The sequence below is a fragment of the Stigmatopora argus genome, chromosome 21, assembly GCF_051989625.1.
Source record: "Stigmatopora argus isolate UIUO_Sarg chromosome 21, RoL_Sarg_1.0, whole genome shotgun sequence".
Taxonomy (NCBI): Eukaryota; Metazoa; Chordata; class Actinopteri; order Syngnathiformes; family Syngnathidae; genus Stigmatopora; species Stigmatopora argus.
This window is the reverse complement of record NC_135407.1, coordinates 5,042,184-5,063,889: the sequence shown is the minus strand read 5'-3', so window position 1 is coordinate 5,063,889 and position 21,706 is coordinate 5,042,184. Positions and strand designations below refer to the sequence as shown.

The following is a 21,706-nucleotide window of genomic DNA, read 5'->3' as shown; positions in this document are numbered from 1 at the left end:
CGTTTCCACGACGACCGGCGGAATGCCCCATCATGTTTATCTGCCCCGATGGAGGAAGAAAAAAAAAACACTCGACGGAGGATGATGACAATCCAGTCGTGTAAGTATCCGAGATAACCCTCGCGCGACTCCCACCTTCGTTAGCATGCTTTACTTTTAGCAAGATAGAATCTGAGAATAATCATTTATACTGTAGTTAGGTTATAAATATATCTTAAGTTAATTCATTGTTGTTTACACCATGTAAGTTTATGTACAGTTGCAATGCTGAGTTTGTTTGAGTTTTGTAAAGATGAAATCTGAGACTAATAATGGATACTGTAGTTCGGTTATAAATATATCTTAAGTTAACTGATTTATTGTTGTTTACGCCATGTCAATATTTACAGTTACAATACAGAATTTCTTAGGAGTGGGTTCTCACTTCTTTTTTTCTTATTTCAGGTATTATTTGACAAGACTTGAAGTTTTTGTAAGTAGAATTGCCTTTTACTACTCTTTGTTGGTTAAGTATTTGTGAATAAGTAGAAACAAAAAGAGAAATTTCCACTACTGGAATTTCAAGATAATGTAGGAAATGTTCGTTGTCATCCTTCGCCTTCTAAATTTAATTGGACTTCATCAATGGCAGTGAATGTGTTTGAAGTGAGAGTTTATTCACAGTAGAGCAATGCGAAACGCAATGATGAATTGGACGTCTATTTGTGTCAGCGTTACCGAACTTGCACTCCAAAAAAAAAAAAACAATATCAAACCAATCTTTGGAAGGACATCGGAACATTCTCTTGAAGAGGAACAACAGCCCCTCTCCACACTCCTCTCCCATGGGAACTGCCACTTATTTGCCCAAATTTGCAACAGAAAGCTTTTTGCTGTGTGCACACTGTTAGGGAATGTTCTGTTTGGTCTTCAAGCCATGAAAAGAAGAGCAAACAGCACTCGGCGACCCTCCTCTTCCTCCCGTAAGCTCTCGAATTGGCCTCCGGGAGGACGCGGCCACACTTGAAGAGGCGCTGAACCTCCTCCACGCGGGTCATATTGGACCCGGGCCAAATAGGATCTCACCCCGCGGCGCTCCATCCGGATTTCGACCCAACATCAGGATATAAAGCCACCCTCGCGTCTCCCGGAGTCGCCGTCGATCCGCTCGGTCAGCGATGTGAACACGATGGATTTCCTGCAAGCGCGAGACAACCCGGACGGACGCCCATCAAGCGGCGTCGGGAGGTCCAAGCGGAGACGGATCATCACGGTGGTGCAGCGGCAGGCGGCCAACGTCAGGGAGCGAAATCGCATGTTCGGCCTCAACGAGGCTTTCGACGAGCTAAGGAAGAAAGTGCCCACCTTCGCTTACGAGAAGCGCCTTTCGCGCATCGAGACCTTGCGCTTGGCCATCGTCTACATCTCCTTCATGAGGGATCTTTTGGAGGACACTTGAAGGCCCCTCCACCAGTCGGGAGCCTCCAGAGAACTGCAAAATTGAGCAAATGCCACAAATCTGGAGCTTTTAGTGCTTTTCAATGTAGGCTTTGCAGCCGTAACATTTACCTTCTTTTTTTCCAGCCATTTCACCTAAATAGATTGGACCTCTAGAGCCGTATCATGGCTCTGAAATGTGAGCATTCGCAGCCAGTCTGAACAAAATGGACGTCTATTGCTGTCAAAGGTGTGAAATGACAAAAGTACTATGAGGGGAAAAAATTGAGCCGTAACTTTCACGTTTGTTCAATTTATGAACATTCATTCATTTGAGTATTTTTATCATTAGAAAAATGAAAATCATAGATTGTAATATGAGATTAGTCGTAAAATTCTGAGGGGCAAAAAGCCAAATTTAAGAGAGTAGTTGTAATCTTAACTACTAATGTTTTTTTATCATATTACTTAATCCTCTTATGCCTATCATCTTTTAATATTACATCCTACTTTATTCTCATCACTTTTCCTCTTAAAATGGTGACTTTGATAGTATTTCATTGTATAACAATCCTCCTAATCTTTCGATTTTATTCTCTTAGCCCTGTTTTTTCCCCTCCCACTTCTTTTAACGTCGTCATTAGCAACCCGGCAGGTGAGACTTTTTCAGCACCTTGGAGAGGGGCGCACGTAAACGTCTCACCTGTATGAGTGTTATCGCCAAATTTGCATTTCCCCACCACGAGCCGCCACTTGCACACTTTTCTAGCTTTCACGATAGTCTTCAATTGGCACCTCCTTGAGAAAACAACAACACCACCCCCCAAAAAGAACCTTTGTCGAGTTCTTCCCTCATTTCACGGGTGCCTTCAGCACCTCCACTGTTTGGATTAGGCTCGTCGGCGACCCCGCTGCGAGTGCGGATCCGCCCCGAGAGCTCCCCGGGACGGGACGTCTTTTAAACCTGAGCCGCGGTGTGGACGTCCCCGCGGGGGTCGCAGCCATTTAGGCTAAGCGCATACCTCAACGCGGGGCCGCTGACGGGAAAATAAACACGTCGCTCTGGTTACGATCGAACGGAGGAGAACCCCCCCTGCCAGTTACGACCTCCTGTTTCACTGCCTTTATTTTTATTTTATTCTTTTTTGGCGCGTCTAGACTAGTAAAAATCCTCTTTTCCACTTTTCATTGGGAAGCCATTGACAGCAATAGACGTCAAAACCATTTTAAAATGTCCCTTAAAAATGAAATGTTTGTTGTTTAGTTTAAAATCACACTAGTTTGCTCCCTTTGACAGACATAGACGTCCAATCCATTTTTCTAAAAATGATTATTAATGATAGCTGACAATGTGTTTTCCCCATCATTTCCAAGACAAAATAAACGGCCTTGATTGAATCACCCCCATGGACTGTCATAAACGTCCAACCCATTTGAACCATTATTGCCCTAAATCTTGACGACTGGCCCCTTTGAACCCCCTTTCATCACGAAGAAACAATGTTTTGACAAAACTGGGTCGTCTGAGTGAGGAAAAAAAGTTTTTGTGCAAAATGCCCTATAACAGAAAACGCCCACAAAACCTCTTTAGCACACACAAAGTTAGAAAAACACAGCCCCCCCTCTTTTTGCCTTCAAGACTCTGTGATATTAACACAAGTTATTCCTGCCCCGGTATTATGTTACACCCCTTCCCACCCAATCACAAGGCTCCCCAAAAATCCCGCATCTCGTCCCCCCCACTATAAGAGAGTGGGAATTACCTCTCTCCACGTTCTTTGGGGGGGAAATAAATCAGCAACAGAAGAGCGATCGGGTTGTTGTCAAATCGGACAATGCGGGACGTCGACGACGACGACTACTCATCCACGCCGATGGACAGCGCCGGGAACAGCGAGGAGGAGACCGAGCGCCAGGCGCCCAGGAGAGGCGCCAGGAAACGGCGCCCCGCGGCGGCGGTGACTCGCAGGAGCCCCGAAGAGCGCGGGGAGAGAAGCTTGGAGCTCCCCAAGAAGCGACGGCGAAAGAGCGGCTGTGCCGCGGGGAGTTGGAGCAGCGAGGCCAGCGGCAGCCCCGTGAGCGCCACCGCCTGCGCCACCACCACCCGCTCCGATTCTTCTTCCCCGGACGAGCTCCACAGCCAGCGCGTCATGGCCAACATCCGCGAGCGGCAACGCACGCAGTCGCTGAACGAGGCGTTCACGTCCCTGCGCAAGATCATCCCCACGCTGCCCTCGGACAAACTGAGCAAAATCCAGACGCTCAAGCTGGCCGCGCGCTACATCGATTTCCTGTATCAGGTCCTGCAGAGCGACGAGTTGGACGCCAGGGGGCCCGGGCTCGGAGCCGGAGCTGCGGCCGGAGCTGGAGCCGGAGCCGGGGCAAGCTGCGGCTACGTGGCGCACGAGCGCCTCAGCTACGCCTTCTCCGTCTGGAGGATGGGGGACGCCACCAGCCACTAGCGCCCCACGAACGGCACACCGTGGACGGGACACAGAGCCAACGGTAAACTGGATTTCCTCCAACGCAGGGACCGGACTTAAGAGCCCTTTTACTCTGATATGGGACGCTGAAACTCCCTAAACACTTCCACACAACCACGTCCTTTAACTGGCTTGAACCTTTTGGCATACCTTAACTCCTTGCCATTGACAGCAATAGACATCCGCAGCATTTTGGCTGGGAGGGGAGAAAAATGGACGTCTGTCGTTGCCAATGGCACTGAAACAAATTTCGGAGTCTCAAAATAGGGCTCGTGGGCCACATCTGGTCCTTTCGGGGCCAGCGGTCGTTGCAATGGTTCAGCTATTCAAACGACATTTTATGTCATTTAAATACACTTTACAATACATTGTATTGGCAAATGTAATATTTCACTCAGTTTATGCCATTGACTGTCTTAGACGTCCAATTTATTTGAACTGGAAATGCATGTCCATCGCCCTCAATGTTAATGAGTTCGTCAAAGTTGAACCATTTGTTTTCAATTGAATTATCAAAGGTAACAAAAAAATACGATAACATTTTTGCCATTTTAAAAAGGCAATACATTGAGTTGATAGAACAACATTACTTAGTAATTTAAATTTAAGGTTTAATGTAGATATAGACTTGAAGAAGAAAAAATCATGAACCATTTTTAAATGTCTAGTGAATGTTTCTAAGGTGAGGGTTTAGTCAAGAACCATTGAGTAAGTGTATCAGTCAATGAAAAATACAGGTATTTCACATTTATCCATTAAGTGAATACATTTGAGGCATGCATTGATAAGAGCGTTTTTAACCCTTGTTCATCTTTTTTTGCCAGATCCTCCATTTTGAAGATTGTCGTGACAAGCCAGGCCCGCCAAAGCGCAGCTGAGGCCCATCTGCCCCGGCCGGCATCATTCCTCCGAGGAGAGCGGGATGTGCGAAATTTCCCGTTGCAGGGACTGTTATGTTTGCAAGGGAGCACTTACAGGACAAGACGGATATGAAGAGACACCACTGCGACTAGATGAATGTTGTCCAAACAAAAGCAGCTTCAGAGGAACTGCTTTGAAACCGGAGACAAAGCCACGCAACGCAGCAAACAAAGTATTTGTATTTATTTGTTTTTTCTACTGGTGAGAAATCCACTCGCCCCAAGCCAATATTTATTTGGGGGCGGGCTACCACGCAACGGTTGTAAATATTTGATAATAAACCAATGAAAGTGCACTTCTGCCACAAGTATCAATTCCGTTTTTCGTTCACCTGACGGGAGTCGTTTACGTCGGCAAACTTTGTTAACCTTTTGTGTTTCAGCCTTAGCGGAAAAGAAAACACGGCGTACTCCGTCCGCGCTTATTTCTTACGCTGGGAAATCTGGGAAGAGCGTCATTAGCGGGAAGCTTGCGCCATATTCCCAGATGGCCACTGGAGTCGAAGGTCCTGCAGGTGCTTTTGCGCTTAGACTAAAGGGCTCATGCTGGAAATGGAAAAAAAATGCTTTAAATACACTGACATTTTCCAAATATTTTCTTTGCCTATTAATTGTAAGTGCCGCCTGATGACCTGATGACTGGCGACCAGTCTAGGGTGGAGTCAGCTGGGATAGGCTCCAGCAACCTGTATATGTTTTAAATCAAACAATAGGAGGTAAGTGTAAATATTTTTTCTCTGAAAATACATTTCTTGAATGTAAAAAAAAAAATCATATCTGAATGTAATTGTTCATTTTTCATTATAGTGTAGCATTCTTTGGTGGTACTGGAAATGACAGGGTTTGCCAGATTTGATATTTCAAGGTTATCAATGCTGTTGTGACTTGGATTTTCATGATTAATCTATAACTAATGTGGCAACATATTAAAGAAGGTAAAGAGAGCACTTGAAGAAAGAGTCGGACCACCCGAATTGTGTGCCAAGTAGCCCCTCCTTCCGCTTCCCCCAATAAACTGTTATTGCATTCAACAGAGGGAGAGAGAGAAAAAAGCTGCAAACTTGACATAACACCGGATCACTGTGTCTGCGCAAACGCTTTCCCCCAAAACATCAAGACCACCCGTCGGAATACGAAAAGTTAGACCCAACTGAACCGCTTCAAGCCTCAATTTACATTCAAACAGAAATACATCAAGCAGCATTTGGAGGATGAATGAACTCAATTGCAACCCAAAAATTGAAAAAACTGAAAAGAAATCATTGTCAATAGCAGGCAATAATTGTTTTCTCTTTTCAATTATAACTTGTATTCCTCATGACTTTTCCTAATGTTGAATTTGAAATGTTTTCACTTGTAACTCTATTTTTTTCCAAATGAGTTACCTACACTTAGTATGTTGGTATTTATACTGTTGTCACATACTTGTGTATCCCTCAATGTTTTCTTGTTGTAGTTTCACATAAATTCAGGCACCGAGAGGTTAATGAGTCAGTCTTTGATATTTCTGTGTTTATATTTTTCAAGCTGAGCCACTGTGATATTGTCTGGAATGCCGAGGCTCGTCTCCAACTCAATCTGCAAGATCAACAGCCGCCGGCCAACTCGGACGCTCCTCGCCTTCCCTCCCTCGTCGACCGCCGTCGACGGCCACGGACGTCAAAGGTACGGCATTCCCGCTAGGGCTTGGTTCGGGTCGATGCCCGTCACTCACGGGGTCGCCTCGGTGTGGGCCGCGGGTCAAAGGTGGAGCGTGACGGACGCCTTGGCACCGGCCTGGGGAAATGCAAGGATGTGATTCGTCGTGGCGGTGGCAGTAGAGGCATCGGGCTAATAAAACGTCCTTGTTCTTTTGCCCCCCCCATCCTGTGGTTAAAAGCGCCCCGAGCCATCGCAGCTTCTTAATTAAGACAGCGACAGCTAATGACGCACATTTTCAGGAAGTTGATGTCAGATTTTTTAAGGACAATGGAAGTGTCCAATTTGGGGTGTGTAAACTTATCCCTTGATTCTGATAGAGCTTAAGTCCGCTTTAACTTTGTACATATTTCCATGGTAAGTAAGATTAGATACAAAAACAGTTCCACTCAAGTTAAGATGAAAAAACAATTGCAAAACTAAAGGAATGCAATCTGCAGCATGTTTTTTTTATCTTTAATAGAGTTTTTGGGTGTATAAAAGAGGCCAAGATGCCAAATTTTGCAACTCAGTACTTAGCGTTGATGGTGCTAGACGCCCAATCCGTTTTTGAACTGTGATGGGATCCTTTCAATTCCCCTCTTTTCTATTTAACCGGTCGCCTTAAGTAAGAAATCCAAAGGTCCCGTCGTTCGGAATGAGCACAGGAAGCAGCGTCCACCCCCTCGAAACCTGAGCCACAGGAAGCGTCCCTGCGCATCATCAGGCCGAGGCGGGCGAATAACTCCACGTTATTTTCTCAGCTTGCTTATTTGTTGTTTTCCTTTCTCGTCTCACGTTTCCCAGCGGTCAAAAAAATAATACCTGCGTTATCTGGAAAACGAGAGCGCGTGTAAACCCAAAAGCTGGCCGCGGTTCAGCGGGGCCCCAAATTCCGGGAAATATTTTCTGGCATCCTTCCCTGAAGATTTGCGGTCGTCCTGCCCGCTAATGTTTTACATGGAACTTTTTTGGGGGGGAGGATCTTTATCTTGGCGTGGATTTTTTGTTAACAAAAGATTGGTTTTCGTGCCGTCGACGGCGATGGACGCCCAATCCATTTTGAATGGGAGCTCAAAATAAATTGGATTTCCACTGTTTGTGACACAGTGACACGCTAGGGGGAGGCAATTTTATTTATTTTTTTTAGGGCTCTTGTGCACCCCCAAATAGATTGCGCCTTGTGCAGTCGCCCACATTGCCCATAGCAAAATCCGGCCCTGCTCACGGTGAAAATACAGGGAAGTGCCTGGGGGGAGTTGGCCCGGTGGCCCCACGGAGTGACCCTTGTTACCACGGTGATTAGATATTGCAATGGCTCATCTGCAAACATTTAGGCAAGTTTGCCCCTAATCTGTATTGCGCCACCCTGACGATCACCGCAGGCAAAATATGCGAGGACTCATGAAAACTCATGATAACTGGGTGAAGTCATCTAGAAATATTTGGGAAGTGCTTTAGAAGCTGCTGAAAATATGAACACATCAATCGGCAAGTATTTTCAAACATGTTTAAACTTTTAATAACCCCTCAAAACAAAAAGACTACAAAAGGAACATTGAGATTTGTGTTGGTCACTTACTTCTTTGTGGTCCATTTGATTTTTGTGTGTGTTTTTGATGTCCGTGAGAAGTAATAACAGGCCATTCCGTGGCATGTGAAATCTATTGTCAGTTCAAAAAATGTTCTGGTTTGCATCATCGTGTACTTTTCATGTTTTTTCTACATTTGCACACAATTGAACCATTACAAGAAGCCCCTAATTTTCCAGCATCCCCAAATCGCATTAGGGTAATTTTTCTTCTTCTTCTCCTCCATAGGTTGTCACATTCCGCCTCATCACCTCCGACCTCTGACACACCGGTCTTCCTCCTCGGGGCCAAACTGCCGTGACCGCCACACATTAGGTCAGTCATTGGTTTACTGCAGGTTGGGCCTATGTTCACTCAATGACTCCTGAGAGAGACATCAATCATTTTGTTGCTGCGCTGGACGAAACATGAACATTTTCTCACGTATACGCGCACAGCCCAGAAATGTGAACAATGTTCAAATTGCATTTGAATTACTTTAACAATAGCTGCGGCCCATTTGAAGATAGGAAGGCTGACAGTGATTATTTGATTGAACATCGGTTCATTCGTCGCTAACCCGTCACGACGAATTGGACGCCTATATTCGTCAATGGCAGTGGCTTAGTTAATTGGACCACTTGTACGTGACATCACGCACAAAGTCATTTATTTGACATCGGTTTATACTTTCCAAACAGCTCAAGATGGAGTGGCAGTGATCTCTAGCGGTCATCTGCTACTAACTGCATGAGTATATTATTAGAAAAGTCCTTGAATTGTATTTATGTTGTATTATATGTATAAAATAAATTATTTAAATACTTTCTGAAAGCATACGACAGAAAGCTAGTAGATGTTTGGCTGGAAGATAGGATGTCAGACACAGTAGGACAAGTGAAACGCGAGAAGGTTGGATTCAGTGATTGGACGGGGTGGGTTACCGTGTTCCTCTGAAACGTGTTGCCTTTAGTTCGGAAAATTTTCAAACTATTCCAAATGTTTACACGAGTTATCAGACAAATCTTAATACCCTAATACTTAATTTATGGATAGTTTGGTAAATTAATTTTTATGTCGAATCTGCTTCTAATAAACAGGGGCCCTCATACGTGACCTCAAAGTTTTTATCAAAGTTTTTAATTTCAAACATTTCAGGCCCGCTTTTGGAAATTTGCGGTTCCTTATAATACGTGAGATTGAGTTTTTGCATTTTAGAAAAAAACTTTAAATAAGACAAAGTTCACATTCACGCAAGGGTTTGTTGTTCAATAGGGATTGCTTCTGCTTATGTCAGTCAGTCAGTCACGGGCGTTTTTCCTATGTCATCAGCTCTCCACCAATCAGCTGACGGCGTCCACAAACGGGGCACCAGAGACGTAAAACCTCGCAAAACATGGCGACGCTCCAAGACGAAAACGGAGATTGGACACACGAGCGTTTTTAACCGTCAAGAAAGCAGTCCCACTCCGGTGTTACGATGTGGTGGGGTTAACCAGCACCGCCGGACGCCTTTTGAACGATGTTCGCAGAGGTGAGTCACTGCTGACGTGTGTTTAGCTTGGAGTTTGAATATCTTGCCGACTATGCTAGGCGGCTAGGCGTTAGCACGGCAGGTAAACAGTACCGTCAAGGGAGAGGACGCCACCGCCAAACTGTCTCGGTGTTTTCGCAAAGCTTGTCTGCTATAACGGGCACTCGAATCGGGATTACGCGGTTAATACGATGAGCTCAGGTTATTCGTACTGTCAACACTGCTTGAATTAGCTCGAGGTGGATCCATGTAGAAAGGGAGTGTTTAGATTATGATAAACGTCCGACACCGAGAAAATTCGACACCTCAGCGAATACAGGTGAGAGTTTGTTGATTGTGAATCAGGTGAGTCTCGGTGGGGGAAAACCTCCAAAATATTTGCCTTGAATTAGCCCTCAAATATGTTTTGATGTGACGGTTTATGTAGGGACTGCCAGTCCAGTCACATGAGCTTTTGTTCCAAAATCAGGTTTCAACTCGTTGTGGTTCATTGTTAAAATGTGTAGTATTCCCTTGGAGTTGTTTTTCCAATATACCGTGGCATGTTGACGTACGAGTTTGATTATTTCCCTGTTTGACTGCCTAGCTAAATTAGACCAATCCGTTTCTTCAATCAATTGTCCCTAAAAGTACCATATTTTTCCCACAATTTCGTCTAAATGCGTTACAATATTTTTGTTTCCACAAGTCAATACATTGGTGACAGATCCCATGATTGGCTGGGATAATTATTTCAACAACAAAAAGTAATCAATTGGAAAAAAGAATTAGGACAGAAATGAAAACAATTGTAGCCTGTGTGTATTTTGTTGTTTTATCTTTTATGACCTCACACAGTTTAACTCTCGGTCTCCTTATGATGATCGTTCGATGACTTGAAATGGATTGGACGTGTTGATGCCAATAGATGTTTCAATATCAATTTCCATCTCTCACATTTATGCTCTTGTGGCAGTGAACGAGATTACATGAATTGGACATCCGTCACCGTCTATGGCTCTCAATCAGGGTCATTTACTTGGAAATCTGCATCCCAAATGAACTCTATCTTTAACATGTCCTGTTTGCGTGATGACAAAAAGCCACCAGAGGTAAATGAAATTGAGACTTTCTTGGCAGAAGCAATAAACTTGAATTAAGTTGATAGAGATTCTTCTCGGCAACTCTCCAAAGCTTTAAGTACGCGTTTAGCCGTCAGTAACAGGGCTTTAGTAGCCACTGCGGCATGCACACACGGCCAGGTCGCCATTTTGTTTGATTGCTTCTACTTTCGTGTAGACGCTTAGAATTGGGCTTGTGCATGGAAAGTACTACAATCGCTACTTGACCTGCTCCTTTAAAGTTCACCCCAACTCTGATTGAAAGTAACCTTGGCAAATGAGACGATGTCCGTGCGTCACCTTGGACACCTGACGGGAAATCATTGACCCGACGGGGTCAATCTCAGACGGCTGTTTTGAACTCGCGGCGTGCGCAGAAAGATAGCATTAGCTGATGTGTGGCTCCTTGAAATGACAGATGTGGTTATGTATAGTACTATTGAGGTTGCAGTTGTGCAAGTAAACGCAACATCACATCAGAGTCTGTTTCTTGAACTGAGGTTTTTGCAGTCAGACTTGGATTGGATTGGATAACTGTATTCATCCCGTAATCGGGAAATTGTGTAGTGTGCAAAAATAACAATGGCACTCCGTAATAAAGGCTTCCTGAAATTGGGTGAGCACACATGAAAAAGGCTTTGGATGCTAGGTGGAGGTTTAGAAGGCGACCCAAACTAAAATTTGAAAATTTGGTTGAGTGAGGAAAGTGTTCTGTTGTGTTTTGTGCTATTTTTATTTTTTTTCGCAGATGTTGTCATCCGTTCTTGGTGCACATGGCCATTCTTGGCAGAATGGATATCCGGATGGATTAAGCTTGACTAGTCATCGTCCCTGTGACTCCCTCTTACTTTAAGTGGGGATCTCCCAGTTGTTGATGTCAGCGAGTATGTGGACTAATGACCACGCTGCCTGCCTGCATGCAGACAGCATTCTGGTCAATGTCACTACCGCTTTTTAGACATTTACAGTCATTTGTTTACATTTGCAAGTTGTAAATAAATCTGTACATTCCTTTCTCACAGGAACATCATCACGCATTGAGAGCCTCGTGATGTGAATAGCGTCATTTTGCAAATTTGGACATATCTGTGAAGAGAACCATGCTCTTACAGTATGAACAAAAATGTTGCTTTTTTTTCTGGGCAGGCATGCATGTGAACTGCGGCCACCCATGAGATCTTCTCAAGTGTGTCAGGATTGAGCTGGGTAACGCGGCGGACCGTTATTAGAACACGCAAATGTTAACTCGCGCACCCCTTTGGCCTTAATCTTCTCGTCGAGCAACTCCATTCTCCCGGCAGAATCGGATACTCAATTTCTAGTTAATATGCTCATTTCTGGCCCATTTTTTTCAAGTTTGTTTTTATACGTGTCAGATTTCCCATGTTTTTTTTCTGCGTGCTCTCGAGAGGCCTCAGGCGTTAATCAGTGGAGCAGATGGTTCACGTTTTAAACCCGGCATAATCTGTAATAACGGACGCTGCCGGTTGATATCTTGCCGAGCTTCGACGCCGTCTCGCCGCCCGTCATTGAGTGGCGTTTAGATTTAGTTGTGGAGACTGATTTGAGAAGTCAACATTTTTCCCTGCGGGTTCTTAAGAGCGGAAAGCGTTTGTGTACATTGAGTATCACATTTCAGGCACGTCAATTAGATGCATAGATAATGCTTTGGAAACTCCCAGGTTCTGTTTGTGCTCTCTAGTCACATGCTATATTGTCGCGGTTATAAATGGAGCCGTGGCAGTTCCAGGCCACGCTGAAACATTTCGCCGGCTACAAAAACAATGAGCCCTTTTAAGATGTTCATCGCTGCAATGTTGGCGATGGAAAGCACTCCAATCCTTTTAATTGCCTGTTTCCAGGTGTTGTCTAGCCTGTTTGAGCACTGACATAGCTTAAAGATTGAAGGACTTGATGTTTGCTTGGGTGAGAGCAGTTGGCCAAGTTCAAGGAATATCTTAACAACTGATTTTTCTTGTTTGCTAAACAAAATGGGAATGAGAATTGAATAGAATAATCCGTTGGATAAAGTCACATTTTTGGGAGGTCGAGGGTTCCAAATTTGCTCAATCTCGAGTCTTTTGTCTAGTTCTGCACTTTAGACAAATGTCACTTTTGTGATATGGATTTTGGCTTGCTACCCAAGCATTACAGACAAAAGCTAAATGTCACCAAGCTACTGAAGGACATTTAAAAGCTTCAATGGTATGTATCAATTTGGTCTTGATATGACTCATCGCCCTTATATGGTTATCTCCTGTGACTCTGCATTGCTGTATTTCATTATCAGCTATTTTTTTCCTCAATGCCTAACATTGTCTTCTTTTACAGATTATACAGTTGCAAAGATACAACGTATCATGTGCCTTTACTCTTTCCTTTATTTCCTATACTCAAATAGAAATGCATTGAAGTTAAATGGTTTGGCGCATCCACTTGTGCATTAAAAAAGCGTCAAGTTTGCCATCTAAACAATATTTGTGGAGTATTCAAGAATTCCGACAACAATCGACGCGCTGGGTATTTTCCGGAATGGTAGTCGGCAGCCATCTGACCCGACTGGCTTGTCCAGAAAAGTGGGCCAGCGGGCTCGCTTGCTGGAATCCAGCGCGTTCTTTCCGCCACTCACAAAAGGAGGAAAAATATCAGAGGTGCCTTACAAGTATGCAAAATTGCGCCCCGACTGGTCTTTGTGGTACCGTTTTAGCTTGCCATGTGTCCTTTTGACTTTCACGTCATGAATCATGCGAATAATCGCAATGACAAGTTGTAACCATGGCCCACTTTTATTTATTTCCAGTTGTATTTTTTCCCCATTTTAGAAATACATTCATATCATTTAACAATACAATTTATTTAAATTTATATATATGTTTTCTTTAACAATCACTCATGGTCAGTTGTTGTTGTTTTTTGTAGGCCAGTCTGTCCTTTTGGGGATGGGGGAGTCTCGGAGTTGTGCTGTTCCTCATCACCTTCGGACCCTTTGCCATTTTCTACCTGGCTTTTTACATCCTCTGCTTCATTGGAGGGTGAGTACACAAACATTTCATGGCGTATGCAGAAGCTCATGGTTTTTCCACCGCTGCAGGGGCTTCGCCGTCACTCTACTCTATGGGAAAATCAACTCGGAGAAATACTTGGAGAAGTGCGAGCACTCCTACCTGCCACCTCCACCCATCGGTATCTCCAAGGTACTTTTTTTTAATGGCTGCTGTCTGTCGGCTTCTCCCTCTTTATTGATTCCTTCTCATTTTGTCAGACGTTGGATGAGATGAAGCTGGAAATGAAGCCCATAAAGATCGACAGGCGGCTGACCGGCTCCAGTTTCATCGACGAGCCCCTGCAACAGGTTTGTGTTGGGAAAGCAACGTGACTGGCGGCGTTTAAGCGGCGCTTTGCGACGGTCAGATGACACGCCAAGGGACGCTTCCCATCATTGCAATGCGTGGGAATCCTTTAAGGGGGTCCACATGACCACAGTCGAGGCTTAAAGAGCATTGCAAAATTCCCAAATAATCCTATTTGGGGAGGGAACACATGGTCCGATGAAGAAAATAATGTCTATAGGCAATTAAAAGAATAAAAGACGGCAGCAGAAACATTGAATAATAGGGGTGACATTTAGCGTATCCAGTTTCATCTTTGTCCTCCTGTCCACAGGTGATCCAGTTTGCTTTGAGAGATTACATCCAGTACTGGTACTACACACTCAGCGAGGATGAGTCTTTCTTACTGGAAATCCGACAGACGCTTCAGAACGCCCTTGTCCAGTTCTCCACGCGGTACCGCTTGCCCGCAAACTACTCTATAGACGCCATCCATTTGACTCCGCCTTGTACCCGTCCAGGTCCAAAGATGTGGACTGGCAGCCTTACTTCACCACTCGCCTGGTGGACGACTTTGCCACCCATTTGCGCGTCTTCCGGAAAGCTCAGGATCGTCTCCCGGACAGGGAGGACAAACAGAGTAAGCGCAATGTTTGGACGCGTACACGCCAGAAATGTAATCGGGCGCCGTGTGAACAGGGGACATCACGGAAGAGCTGGTCGACTCGTTCTTTGAGGCCGAAGTGGAGATGGAAAGAAACATCTGCCGAGACGTGGTGTGCACCTCTCTGAAAGACGAGGAAGGTAAAAAAAAATGTTGGAAATAGACCTCATTTGAGCACCGTATCGGTACCGAGACTAGTTCTAAGTGAGGTTTCTGGTGTTTGTCTCAGGTTTCCTGCGCGACTTATGCGAATTGCTTTTGTACCTGTTGCTTCCTCCCGGCGACTTCCACAACAAAAACATGAGATATTTTTTACGGGTGAGTGCGTGGAAAAAGAAGGCGCCAACCCGCAACAGCGGCGGCGTCCTAAATTCACCCAGGTGTGTTTTATCAGGAGGTGTTGGCACGCGGTGTCTTGCTTCCTCTCATCAACCAGCTCAGCGACCCAGACTACATCAACCAGTTTGTCATCTGGATGGTAATTTGGAACGCCTTTTTGAAAGCCTTTAGGAAAGATTTCCAAAACGGTGATTCCGTCCTTAGATCCGAGACTCCAGCTGTAACTATGAAGCCTTCATGAACATCTTGAAATTGACCGACAAACCCGCAGAACTGGAGGCCGTGAAGGACAAGGTGATGGAGGAACTGCAGTATTTGCGCTCATTGGACACGGCAGGAGACGGTGGGTCAGATTGTGAGATGGCCGAGGATTGCATCTGAAATTTCTTTTTTTCTTTGCTTCAGACATCAACGTCATCAAAAACCAGATCAACAGTCTTCTATTTGTCAAGAAAGTCTGCGAAACCAGGATCCAGAGACTAAAATCCGGAAAGGTAGCCTACGGCTTTGAACTGACGGGGCATAGATTGGACGGCTAAACGGCTGAAAACGGCTTTTAGGAGGAGGTGGACACCTTGAAGCTGGCGGCGGCCAATTACAGCAAGCTGTGCGTCATCCCCTTGGACCACATCCTGGTCCACAACATCGCCTTGCAGTTTTTCATGGGTAAGAAGGCAAATGGCGTCCTCCGAGCGTTCCCCCGGGCTCGCTCTCATCCGCTTTTGTGTTCCAGACTTCATGCAGGCGGCCGGCGCCCAGGCGGAGCTCTTCTTTTGGTTGACGGTGGAGGGCTACCGGGTGACGGCGCAGCAGCAGCTGGAGGCCATGCAGCGCTGGCAGAAAGACGGCAAACGCCAACCCAACGCCACCAAGGGGCTGCTGAGGGCGGCCGCACTGGGTGTTTTTGAGCAGTATCTTTCAGAAAAGGTCAGCCACAAATCGCCAGTCTTCTGAAGTGAATCATGAGCATCCACTCAGTCGCTTTCCAAAAAATGCACCTTAAACTAAATAGTTGCTACAAAGCTACGTGTCGCGTTTAACACCAAGTTTGTCTCCTCTCCAGGCTTCTCCCAGAGTTCAAGTGGACGAAGACTCCATCACACGGCTGTGGGAGAAGCTTCAGAAAGACGACCCCACCCCGGAAATCTTTGACGACATCCAGAAAAAGGTGAGGCGATTGTTTGAAATGGGCAAGCAAATCCTAACCAAAGGATACCTTTGCTCAGGTGTACGACATGATGCTTCGCGACGAATGCTACTACCCCTCGTTCAAGCAAAGCCCGCTCTACGTACGCATGCTAGCCGAGCTCGACATGCTAAAAGAACCCAGCTACCGTGGCTCCGACGACGGCGACGGCGAATCCTTCAACGGCTCGCCCACCGGAAGCATCAACCTGGTGAGGCCTCTCTTCCTGTCAGGGCATCCGGTTGCATATTCACGAAAAGTATTCTTTTTTTCCCCCCAGTCTTTGGACGAGCTGAGCAACTCGTGTCACGACGAATCCATGCAGCTTCACGCTTTTATCTCAGACACGGGTAAAGACACAAAATAACCCTTTTTTGCCAACGAGCTCCATTTTTCCTGGATTTGCTACGCCATTTTGTGGGCATCCTAAATTTCTCTACGCGGCACCCGCATGCTGTTTTCCCTTCCTCTCGCGATGGTACGGTCGGGTGGGCTAGTCTGACGCTTGTATTCCCGGCTGGTGGGCCGCCGCAGGTGTGTGCAATGAGCACGGGAAGACGTACGCGCTTTACGCCATCACTGTATTCAGACGCAATCCGGACGGGAGCGAAGATTGCTGGAAGACGTATCGGCGCTACTCCGATTTCCACGACTTCCACATGAGGATCACTGAGCAGGTGCATCTTCTTTCTTTATACAATTATTTTCGTTTTTCATTCATTTGACTTGTTTAATTCATGTTTTTTACGTATTTATTCTTTGACCCCCACCATTTTAAATTCTGAATTATTTTTTTTCCATTTCAATCCATCTTTCAATAATCTGACTTTTTAGTTTGAGAACTTTGCGTCCATCTTGAAGCTCCCAGGGAAGAAAACCTTCAACAATATGGACAGAGATTTCCTGGAAAAGAGAAAAAAGGACCTCAATGCTTACCTACAAGTATTAATATCATACATTAATGTCGTAAAATGACGCCAGCTGTCATTATTAATGAAAAGCCCATTTTCATAGTTGCTGCTGAACCCTGAGATGGTGAAGGCGTGTCCAACGCTGATCCCTTACGTCTACGACTTCCTAGAGAACAAAGCCTACAATAAAGGCAAAGGCGATTTTGCACGCAAGGTAACAAAATGTCAAATTGCAGGTGTCCACCGTACTTGCATTTAAAATCCTAGTACTGGCTGGCATAGCCGTCTGTTTTGAACACTCATCTTCTAGCACCAATCATCAGACAAAGAGTAACATCTCCATAAGGTTCAATAAACACAGAATAGTATCTTTGTCCTAATAAACCAGATATCCTTTAAAATATATATATATTTTAAGAGATTTACTATCTGAAAAAGAGGAATTTTCATCAAAGACAATGACTCATTGGTGTGTCGCACGCGCCAGATCGACACGTTGGTCAATCCCTTGCGGAGCTCCATGAGGAACGTGTCCAACGCGGTCAAGTCGCTCCCGGACAGTCTCGCCGAAGGCATGAACAAAGTGTCGGACAACATGGGCCGCAACATGGAACGCCTCGGCCAGGATATCAAGCAGTCCATCTTCAAGGTGCGTCCCGCTGCCGTCGCGCCTCCACTCAAGCGTGACAACGGTACATTTTTTTTCCCCTCACTCCGCCAGGTGCCTCCTCTTCTCCCCAAGTCGGACATCGACCCGGAACACTGTCGCGTGTCGGCTCAGCTGGACGACAACGTGAGTGGACCTCTTGCTTTTAGCCTTTTATATCATTGGTTCTCAAAGTGCGGTAAGAGTCGCGCCCGTGGTAAAAGATTTTGAAGCCTGCACTGGCACTGAATGTCCAGTGGTTTTGGGCGGTTGGCATTTTTGATGTGGAATTTCCCGCAGGTGGACGACAACATCCCGCTGCGCGTCATGCTGCTCCTCATGGACGAGGTGTTCGACCTAAAAGAGAAGAACCAGTGGCTGCGCCGGAACATCAAGAACCTCCTCCAGCAGCTCATTCGAGCCGCGTACGGCGACACCATCAACAGGAAAATTGTGGACCACGTGGACTATTTGACATCTCCCGAGCAGGTGGCGGACTACGTCAAGAAGTTCAGGTAGGTTCTCGCCAGACACGCCGTGGCGGGCGCCCGCCTCAATTCCGCAATTCCGACCCCCTCCAGAGACTCTTATTGGCCCAACGGAATTTTGGCCGAGACGCCGCCCTGTCGGGACAAAAGCATCTGCATGAGGACGCGAGTCGCCGCCAAGACCAGCTTGCTGGGTATCATGCCAGGTCAGAAACGATACAGAATGCATGAGCTTCGTGAGCGAGCGCTTCAAAGTTCTTGGTTTGCGGTTGTGGAGAAAAGCGTAAAATTACAATTTGTGTGTTGCAAAACTCTCACTGGTCTCTGCCCCGCCCCCAGACGAGCTAAAGCACATCATCGGCGCCGACACCACGCGCAAGGGAATCCTGCGCGTCTTCGACATGTTCCAGTACCAGGCCACCAACCGCCGCCTGGTCTACGTCTTCCTGGAGGGCTTCTTGGAGACCATGTTCCCTCAGTACAAATTCCCCGAGCTCTTCGTCAAGCTGCACTCGCGCTCGCCGCGCGTCCACCGCTACGGCCACAAACTCAAAGGCTCATCGCTCAAGAGGTGACGGCGGTGGAGCAGGTGCGCGCGGACGTCCGGGGTGGGGCTTCAATGCGGACTTGTCGTCGAAAACACTCCCCATTTTGATGGTCTTCTCGCGCACACCACAAAATCCCATTACATGCCACTCACTCACACGACTGTTTTAGCCCTCTTTTCATTTGAATTGAATTTTTGGTTTAATTTTTTGTTTGTTTGTTTTTTTAACTTCATTTCAGTCAGTGCCGCCCCTGCTGGCCTGCCAGTACTACTGCATTCTTTTTAAGCGATAAGATCCACCCTTGCCTTACCTTTCTTTTCCGCTTCCTCTCTTTAATGCTGTAGACGTTTTAAAACTGCAAAAGCTGCACTCTTTGTCAATAGCAATGGCTAACGAGGCGCTCTTTTTTTCTTTTTTTAATGTGACTGATCAAATGACAAATGGATTTTTCAGGGGATTTTTTCACGCCTCGTTGCATCAGCGTCCACAAAGAAGTGTCCATCAAAGACCCCAAGACGACCAAAGCTCACGCTGTTCCACAACGACGAACTTGCCGTTGAAACGTTTGAGTTATTTTTAACTCCTTCACTGACATTGAAGGGGAAGGATGTCCATTCCACTTTGACCGGGAGGGGACGAACGTTTATTCGCCCCCTCCAGGTCAGAATGGATTGGACGTGCATCGCCGTCAACAGCGGTCAATAAGGTAATCTTATGTACTCAATAATGAATGTATTCTGTGTGTTTGTGTGTGTGCGTGTGGTCAAAAAATGGGAGTGAGTTGGCCTTAAAACATCCACGAGAAGATCCCCTCCTTGACTGAACTTTATGATATATGGACAAACACCCCTAATCAATTTTTAGACATCAGGTCTTGAATTTTGTGCAATATTCTCAGACGCATGTGCATTTTGAATTGTATAGTGAAAGATGATTTTTGTTTTTTTTAAACATGAAATGTTGTCATCCTTAGACCAACCTAACATTCCATTTTTTGTTTTCTTTTACAGACTTGTTTTATAAGTCACCTTTGTTTTGGGCATGTTTTCCCCTACATTGGGCAGTTTAGCTTTTATTAGCTAATTTTAGCCAATAAGTGGAGGCGCTACTATTTGGCGCTTAACGTAGCAACCATGAGTGAGAATTTATAACTGGCTGAAATGGAGCCCCATTCTCGGTTATTGGTTAGAACCTCAGTCACGGTGGTCTTTGATTGGCTAAATAAATTGTTCGTTTGGTGAAAAGTCACCTGTAATTGCACACCTGTCCATCTAGGAAGGCTTTTTGTTGCTTTTTTAAAACCTAAATATACTTAAATGTTCATGTGTACAGTTTGTCAATAGTGTGCCTAAATGTACTGTCAACTCTATTTTCATATTTTACTTTAACCTAAAAATGAGAATGTCATGACTTTACGACTGAAAATGACCCCCACCTTCACTTACCGACAAACTTTTCCTTGTGAGCTACTGTGCTCGCATCAGTATAACACTAATAAAAGGTAACTTGGACTAACTGACAATGTATGGTGCCTGTGGATTTGACCCATCAGAGCATGTGTTGTGGTAGTTAGCAAAAGCAAAGAGTGTCATCAAATGCTTTAATGGCGACAAATCGAATATCGAAATATCTCCACAACAAGATAGAGTCCAGCTTCGTTGCCAAGTGTCCTTATTTGCCGTCTATCCTTTGGGCTTTTCCCACAGGGTCAGCGATGACGACTGTTCCCCATGAAGCTAAACCTGGTGATGAAAACATTTGGAAGACATTTTGAGTTCAAGTGCTCGCCTTGATGACATTACGTCCAACCCACCTGCGGCGAATGTAATCTGGGCCACCTGCCCCATCGTAGTCGGGCCCCCGAGACGCATCACTGTGCGGGCGGCGTTGAACACGTACCACCCGGACAAGATGAGACCACTGCCGCAGAGGAGGCGACAGCTCCAGCAGCTTTTAAACTTCTGCATGGACTTTGACATTGGAGGATTTTCTCCCGTCTCTGGTGGTGCCACGGGCGTCGCCATCTTCTCAAGGTATGTGAGCTAAGGCGAGTTGGGAAGAGTTCTGGAGCGATTTAATACAAGGGGTGGAAAGATGACGAGAAAAAAATATAAAAAATGTATTCCGCCCGTTTCATATTTGTAGTAAAACCAACGCTCGTTAATTCCAGTTTGTAGTGGACGAATTTATATGTAAATGTTTGGTAAACACGAGTTCATTTTGCGACACGAAACACTGTCGCGACATTAACACGTCACTTTAACATGTCACCTGATTTCCGGCTAACGCAACTTTCCTCTAGGACCCTTTCAACATAAAATATTTTTTGCACGTGTAGTAGTAGTACTTTAAGTGTTAAAATATCACCAGGTGGCAATTAAACACGACCCCTCGTTTTACGAGAGGACTTTGGTCCTCTCGACTGCTTTTTTTGAGCAAGCTGGGAGCAATGTGGCTGCTTTATTGGGCTCTTTTGGCGTCCGTGCGGGTTTATGCGACGCTGGATTCCACTTATGTCGCTGCTGTGTATGAACACCGAGTGATTTTGAACCCGTCACCCCATATTCCACTTTCTCGTCGGGATGCACTCCGACACATGCGGCAGAATTTGGCTGTATACGAGGAGCAAGCCGCCCTGGCCGCAGAGCAGGTATTGTAAGATTAAGTCGTTTATTCCTTTATTGGCGACATTCAAACCATTTCAAAAATCGATTGGGCGTCTATTCCCGTAAATTGTACCGAAACTAGTTATAACCAACGTCAAACTAACTACCACAGCACATACTCTGTTAATAATAAATCAGGTTTTTTTCGTACTTGGAAGAATTCCACAAGAAAAATATTTACTTATTCAAGGAGTTTTCTGTTAATGGTGGAAAGTTCAACTTAAACCA

At 45.5% G+C, this 21,706-nt stretch overlaps 5 protein-coding genes across 20 annotated transcripts in view; 4 read left to right on the top strand and 1 right to left on the bottom strand.

Moving 5' to 3' along the window:
* The first annotated feature begins 678 nt into the window (after nt 1-678).
* Nucleotides 679-1,672, top strand: LOC144067248 (fer3-like protein). Its single transcript, XM_077590840.1, has one exon. It carries the CDS (start codon nt 1,169-1,171, stop codon nt 1,436-1,438), a length of 270 nt encoding a protein of 89 aa, XP_077446966.1. The 5' UTR covers nt 679-1,168; the 3' UTR covers nt 1,439-1,672.
* Nucleotides 1,673-2,276: 604 nt separating this feature from the next.
* On the top strand, nt 2,277-6,323 carry twist1a (twist family bHLH transcription factor 1a). The gene is made up of 2 exons (XM_077590837.1): nt 2,277-3,921; nt 4,724-6,323. The coding sequence occupies exon 1, from the start codon at nt 3,252-3,254 to the stop codon at nt 3,876-3,878; it is 627 nt and encodes a 208-aa protein (XP_077446963.1). The 5' UTR covers nt 2,277-3,251; the 3' UTR covers nt 3,879-3,921; nt 4,724-6,323.
* Nucleotides 6,324-6,346: 23 nt separating this feature from the next.
* Nucleotides 6,347-20,666, top strand: snx13 (sorting nexin 13). 4 transcript variants are annotated; one of them, XM_077590818.1, is made up of 26 exons: nt 6,347-6,484; nt 8,317-8,403; nt 9,400-9,601; nt 13,621-13,733; nt 13,793-13,895; nt 13,964-14,053; nt 14,365-14,486; nt 14,552-14,670; nt 14,730-14,834; nt 14,924-15,012; nt 15,089-15,172; nt 15,238-15,376; nt 15,439-15,527; nt 15,594-15,699; nt 15,767-15,960; nt 16,097-16,201; nt 16,260-16,430; nt 16,500-16,569; nt 16,754-16,896; nt 17,054-17,161; nt 17,234-17,344; nt 17,618-17,779; nt 17,852-17,923; nt 18,077-18,291; nt 18,358-18,470; nt 18,604-20,334. In XM_077590818.1, exons 3-26 carry the CDS (start codon nt 9,590-9,592, stop codon nt 18,837-18,839), a joined length of 2,871 nt encoding a protein of 956 aa, XP_077446944.1. In that variant the 5' UTR covers nt 6,347-6,484; nt 8,317-8,403; nt 9,400-9,589; the 3' UTR covers nt 18,840-20,334. The 4 variants fall into 4 exon arrangements, 3 of the variants coding, with proteins under 3 accessions (XP_077446944.1, XP_077446943.1, XP_077446942.1); XR_013297873.1 differs by lacking the exons at nt 6,347-6,484; nt 8,317-8,403; nt 9,400-9,601 and adding exons at nt 9,703-9,920; nt 20,519-20,666 and having other exon boundaries at nt 18,604-19,518; XM_077590817.1 differs by lacking the exons at nt 6,347-6,484; nt 8,317-8,403; nt 9,400-9,601 and adding an exon at nt 9,703-9,920 and having other exon boundaries at nt 18,604-18,853; nt 19,266-20,334.
* On the bottom strand, nt 20,399-21,232 carry LOC144067249 (distal membrane-arm assembly complex protein 1-like). The gene is given in 2 exon segments (XM_077590841.1): nt 20,399-20,595; nt 20,655-21,232. Coding segments are annotated over 2 exon segments (294 nt in total). The 5' UTR covers nt 20,837-21,232; the 3' UTR covers nt 20,399-20,483.
* btd (biotinidase) overlaps nt 20,696-21,706 on the top strand; it is a 6,928-nt gene continuing 5,917 nt past the window's right edge. For 8 of the 13 annotated variants that reach the window (XM_077590826.1, XM_077590824.1, XM_077590828.1 and 5 more), the window contains exon 1: nt 21,100-21,462. In XM_077590826.1, coding sequence (XP_077446952.1) covers nt 21,262-21,462 — 201 coding nt within the window. In that variant the 5' untranslated portion in view covers nt 21,100-21,261. Of the gene's footprint in view, nt 20,846-21,099; nt 21,463-21,706 lie in introns of those variants that run through there. The other 5 variants (XM_077590823.1, XM_077590822.1, XM_077590821.1 and 2 more) reach the window with 2 other exon arrangements.

Bases quoted from the DNA above. Each gene is read 5' to 3' on its own strand.
- twist1a (XM_077590837.1), top strand. From the start codon at position 3,252: ATGCGGGACGTCGACGACGACGACTACTCATCCACGCCGATGGACAGC.
- LOC144067248 (XM_077590840.1), top strand. From the start codon at position 1,169: ATGGATTTCCTGCAAGCGCGAGACAACCCGGACGGACGCCCATCAAGC.
- snx13 (XM_077590817.1), top strand. From the start codon at position 9,873: ATGATAAACGTCCGACACCGAGAAAATTCGACACCTCAGCGAATACAG. The intron at 15,700-15,766 runs GTAAGAAGGCAA...TTTGTGTTCCAG, and splicing joins CGCCTTGCAGTTTTTCATGG to ACTTCATGCAGGCGGCCGGC. The intron at 17,780-17,851 runs GTGCGTCCCGCT...TCACTCCGCCAG, and splicing joins TCAAGCAGTCCATCTTCAAG to GTGCCTCCTCTTCTCCCCAA.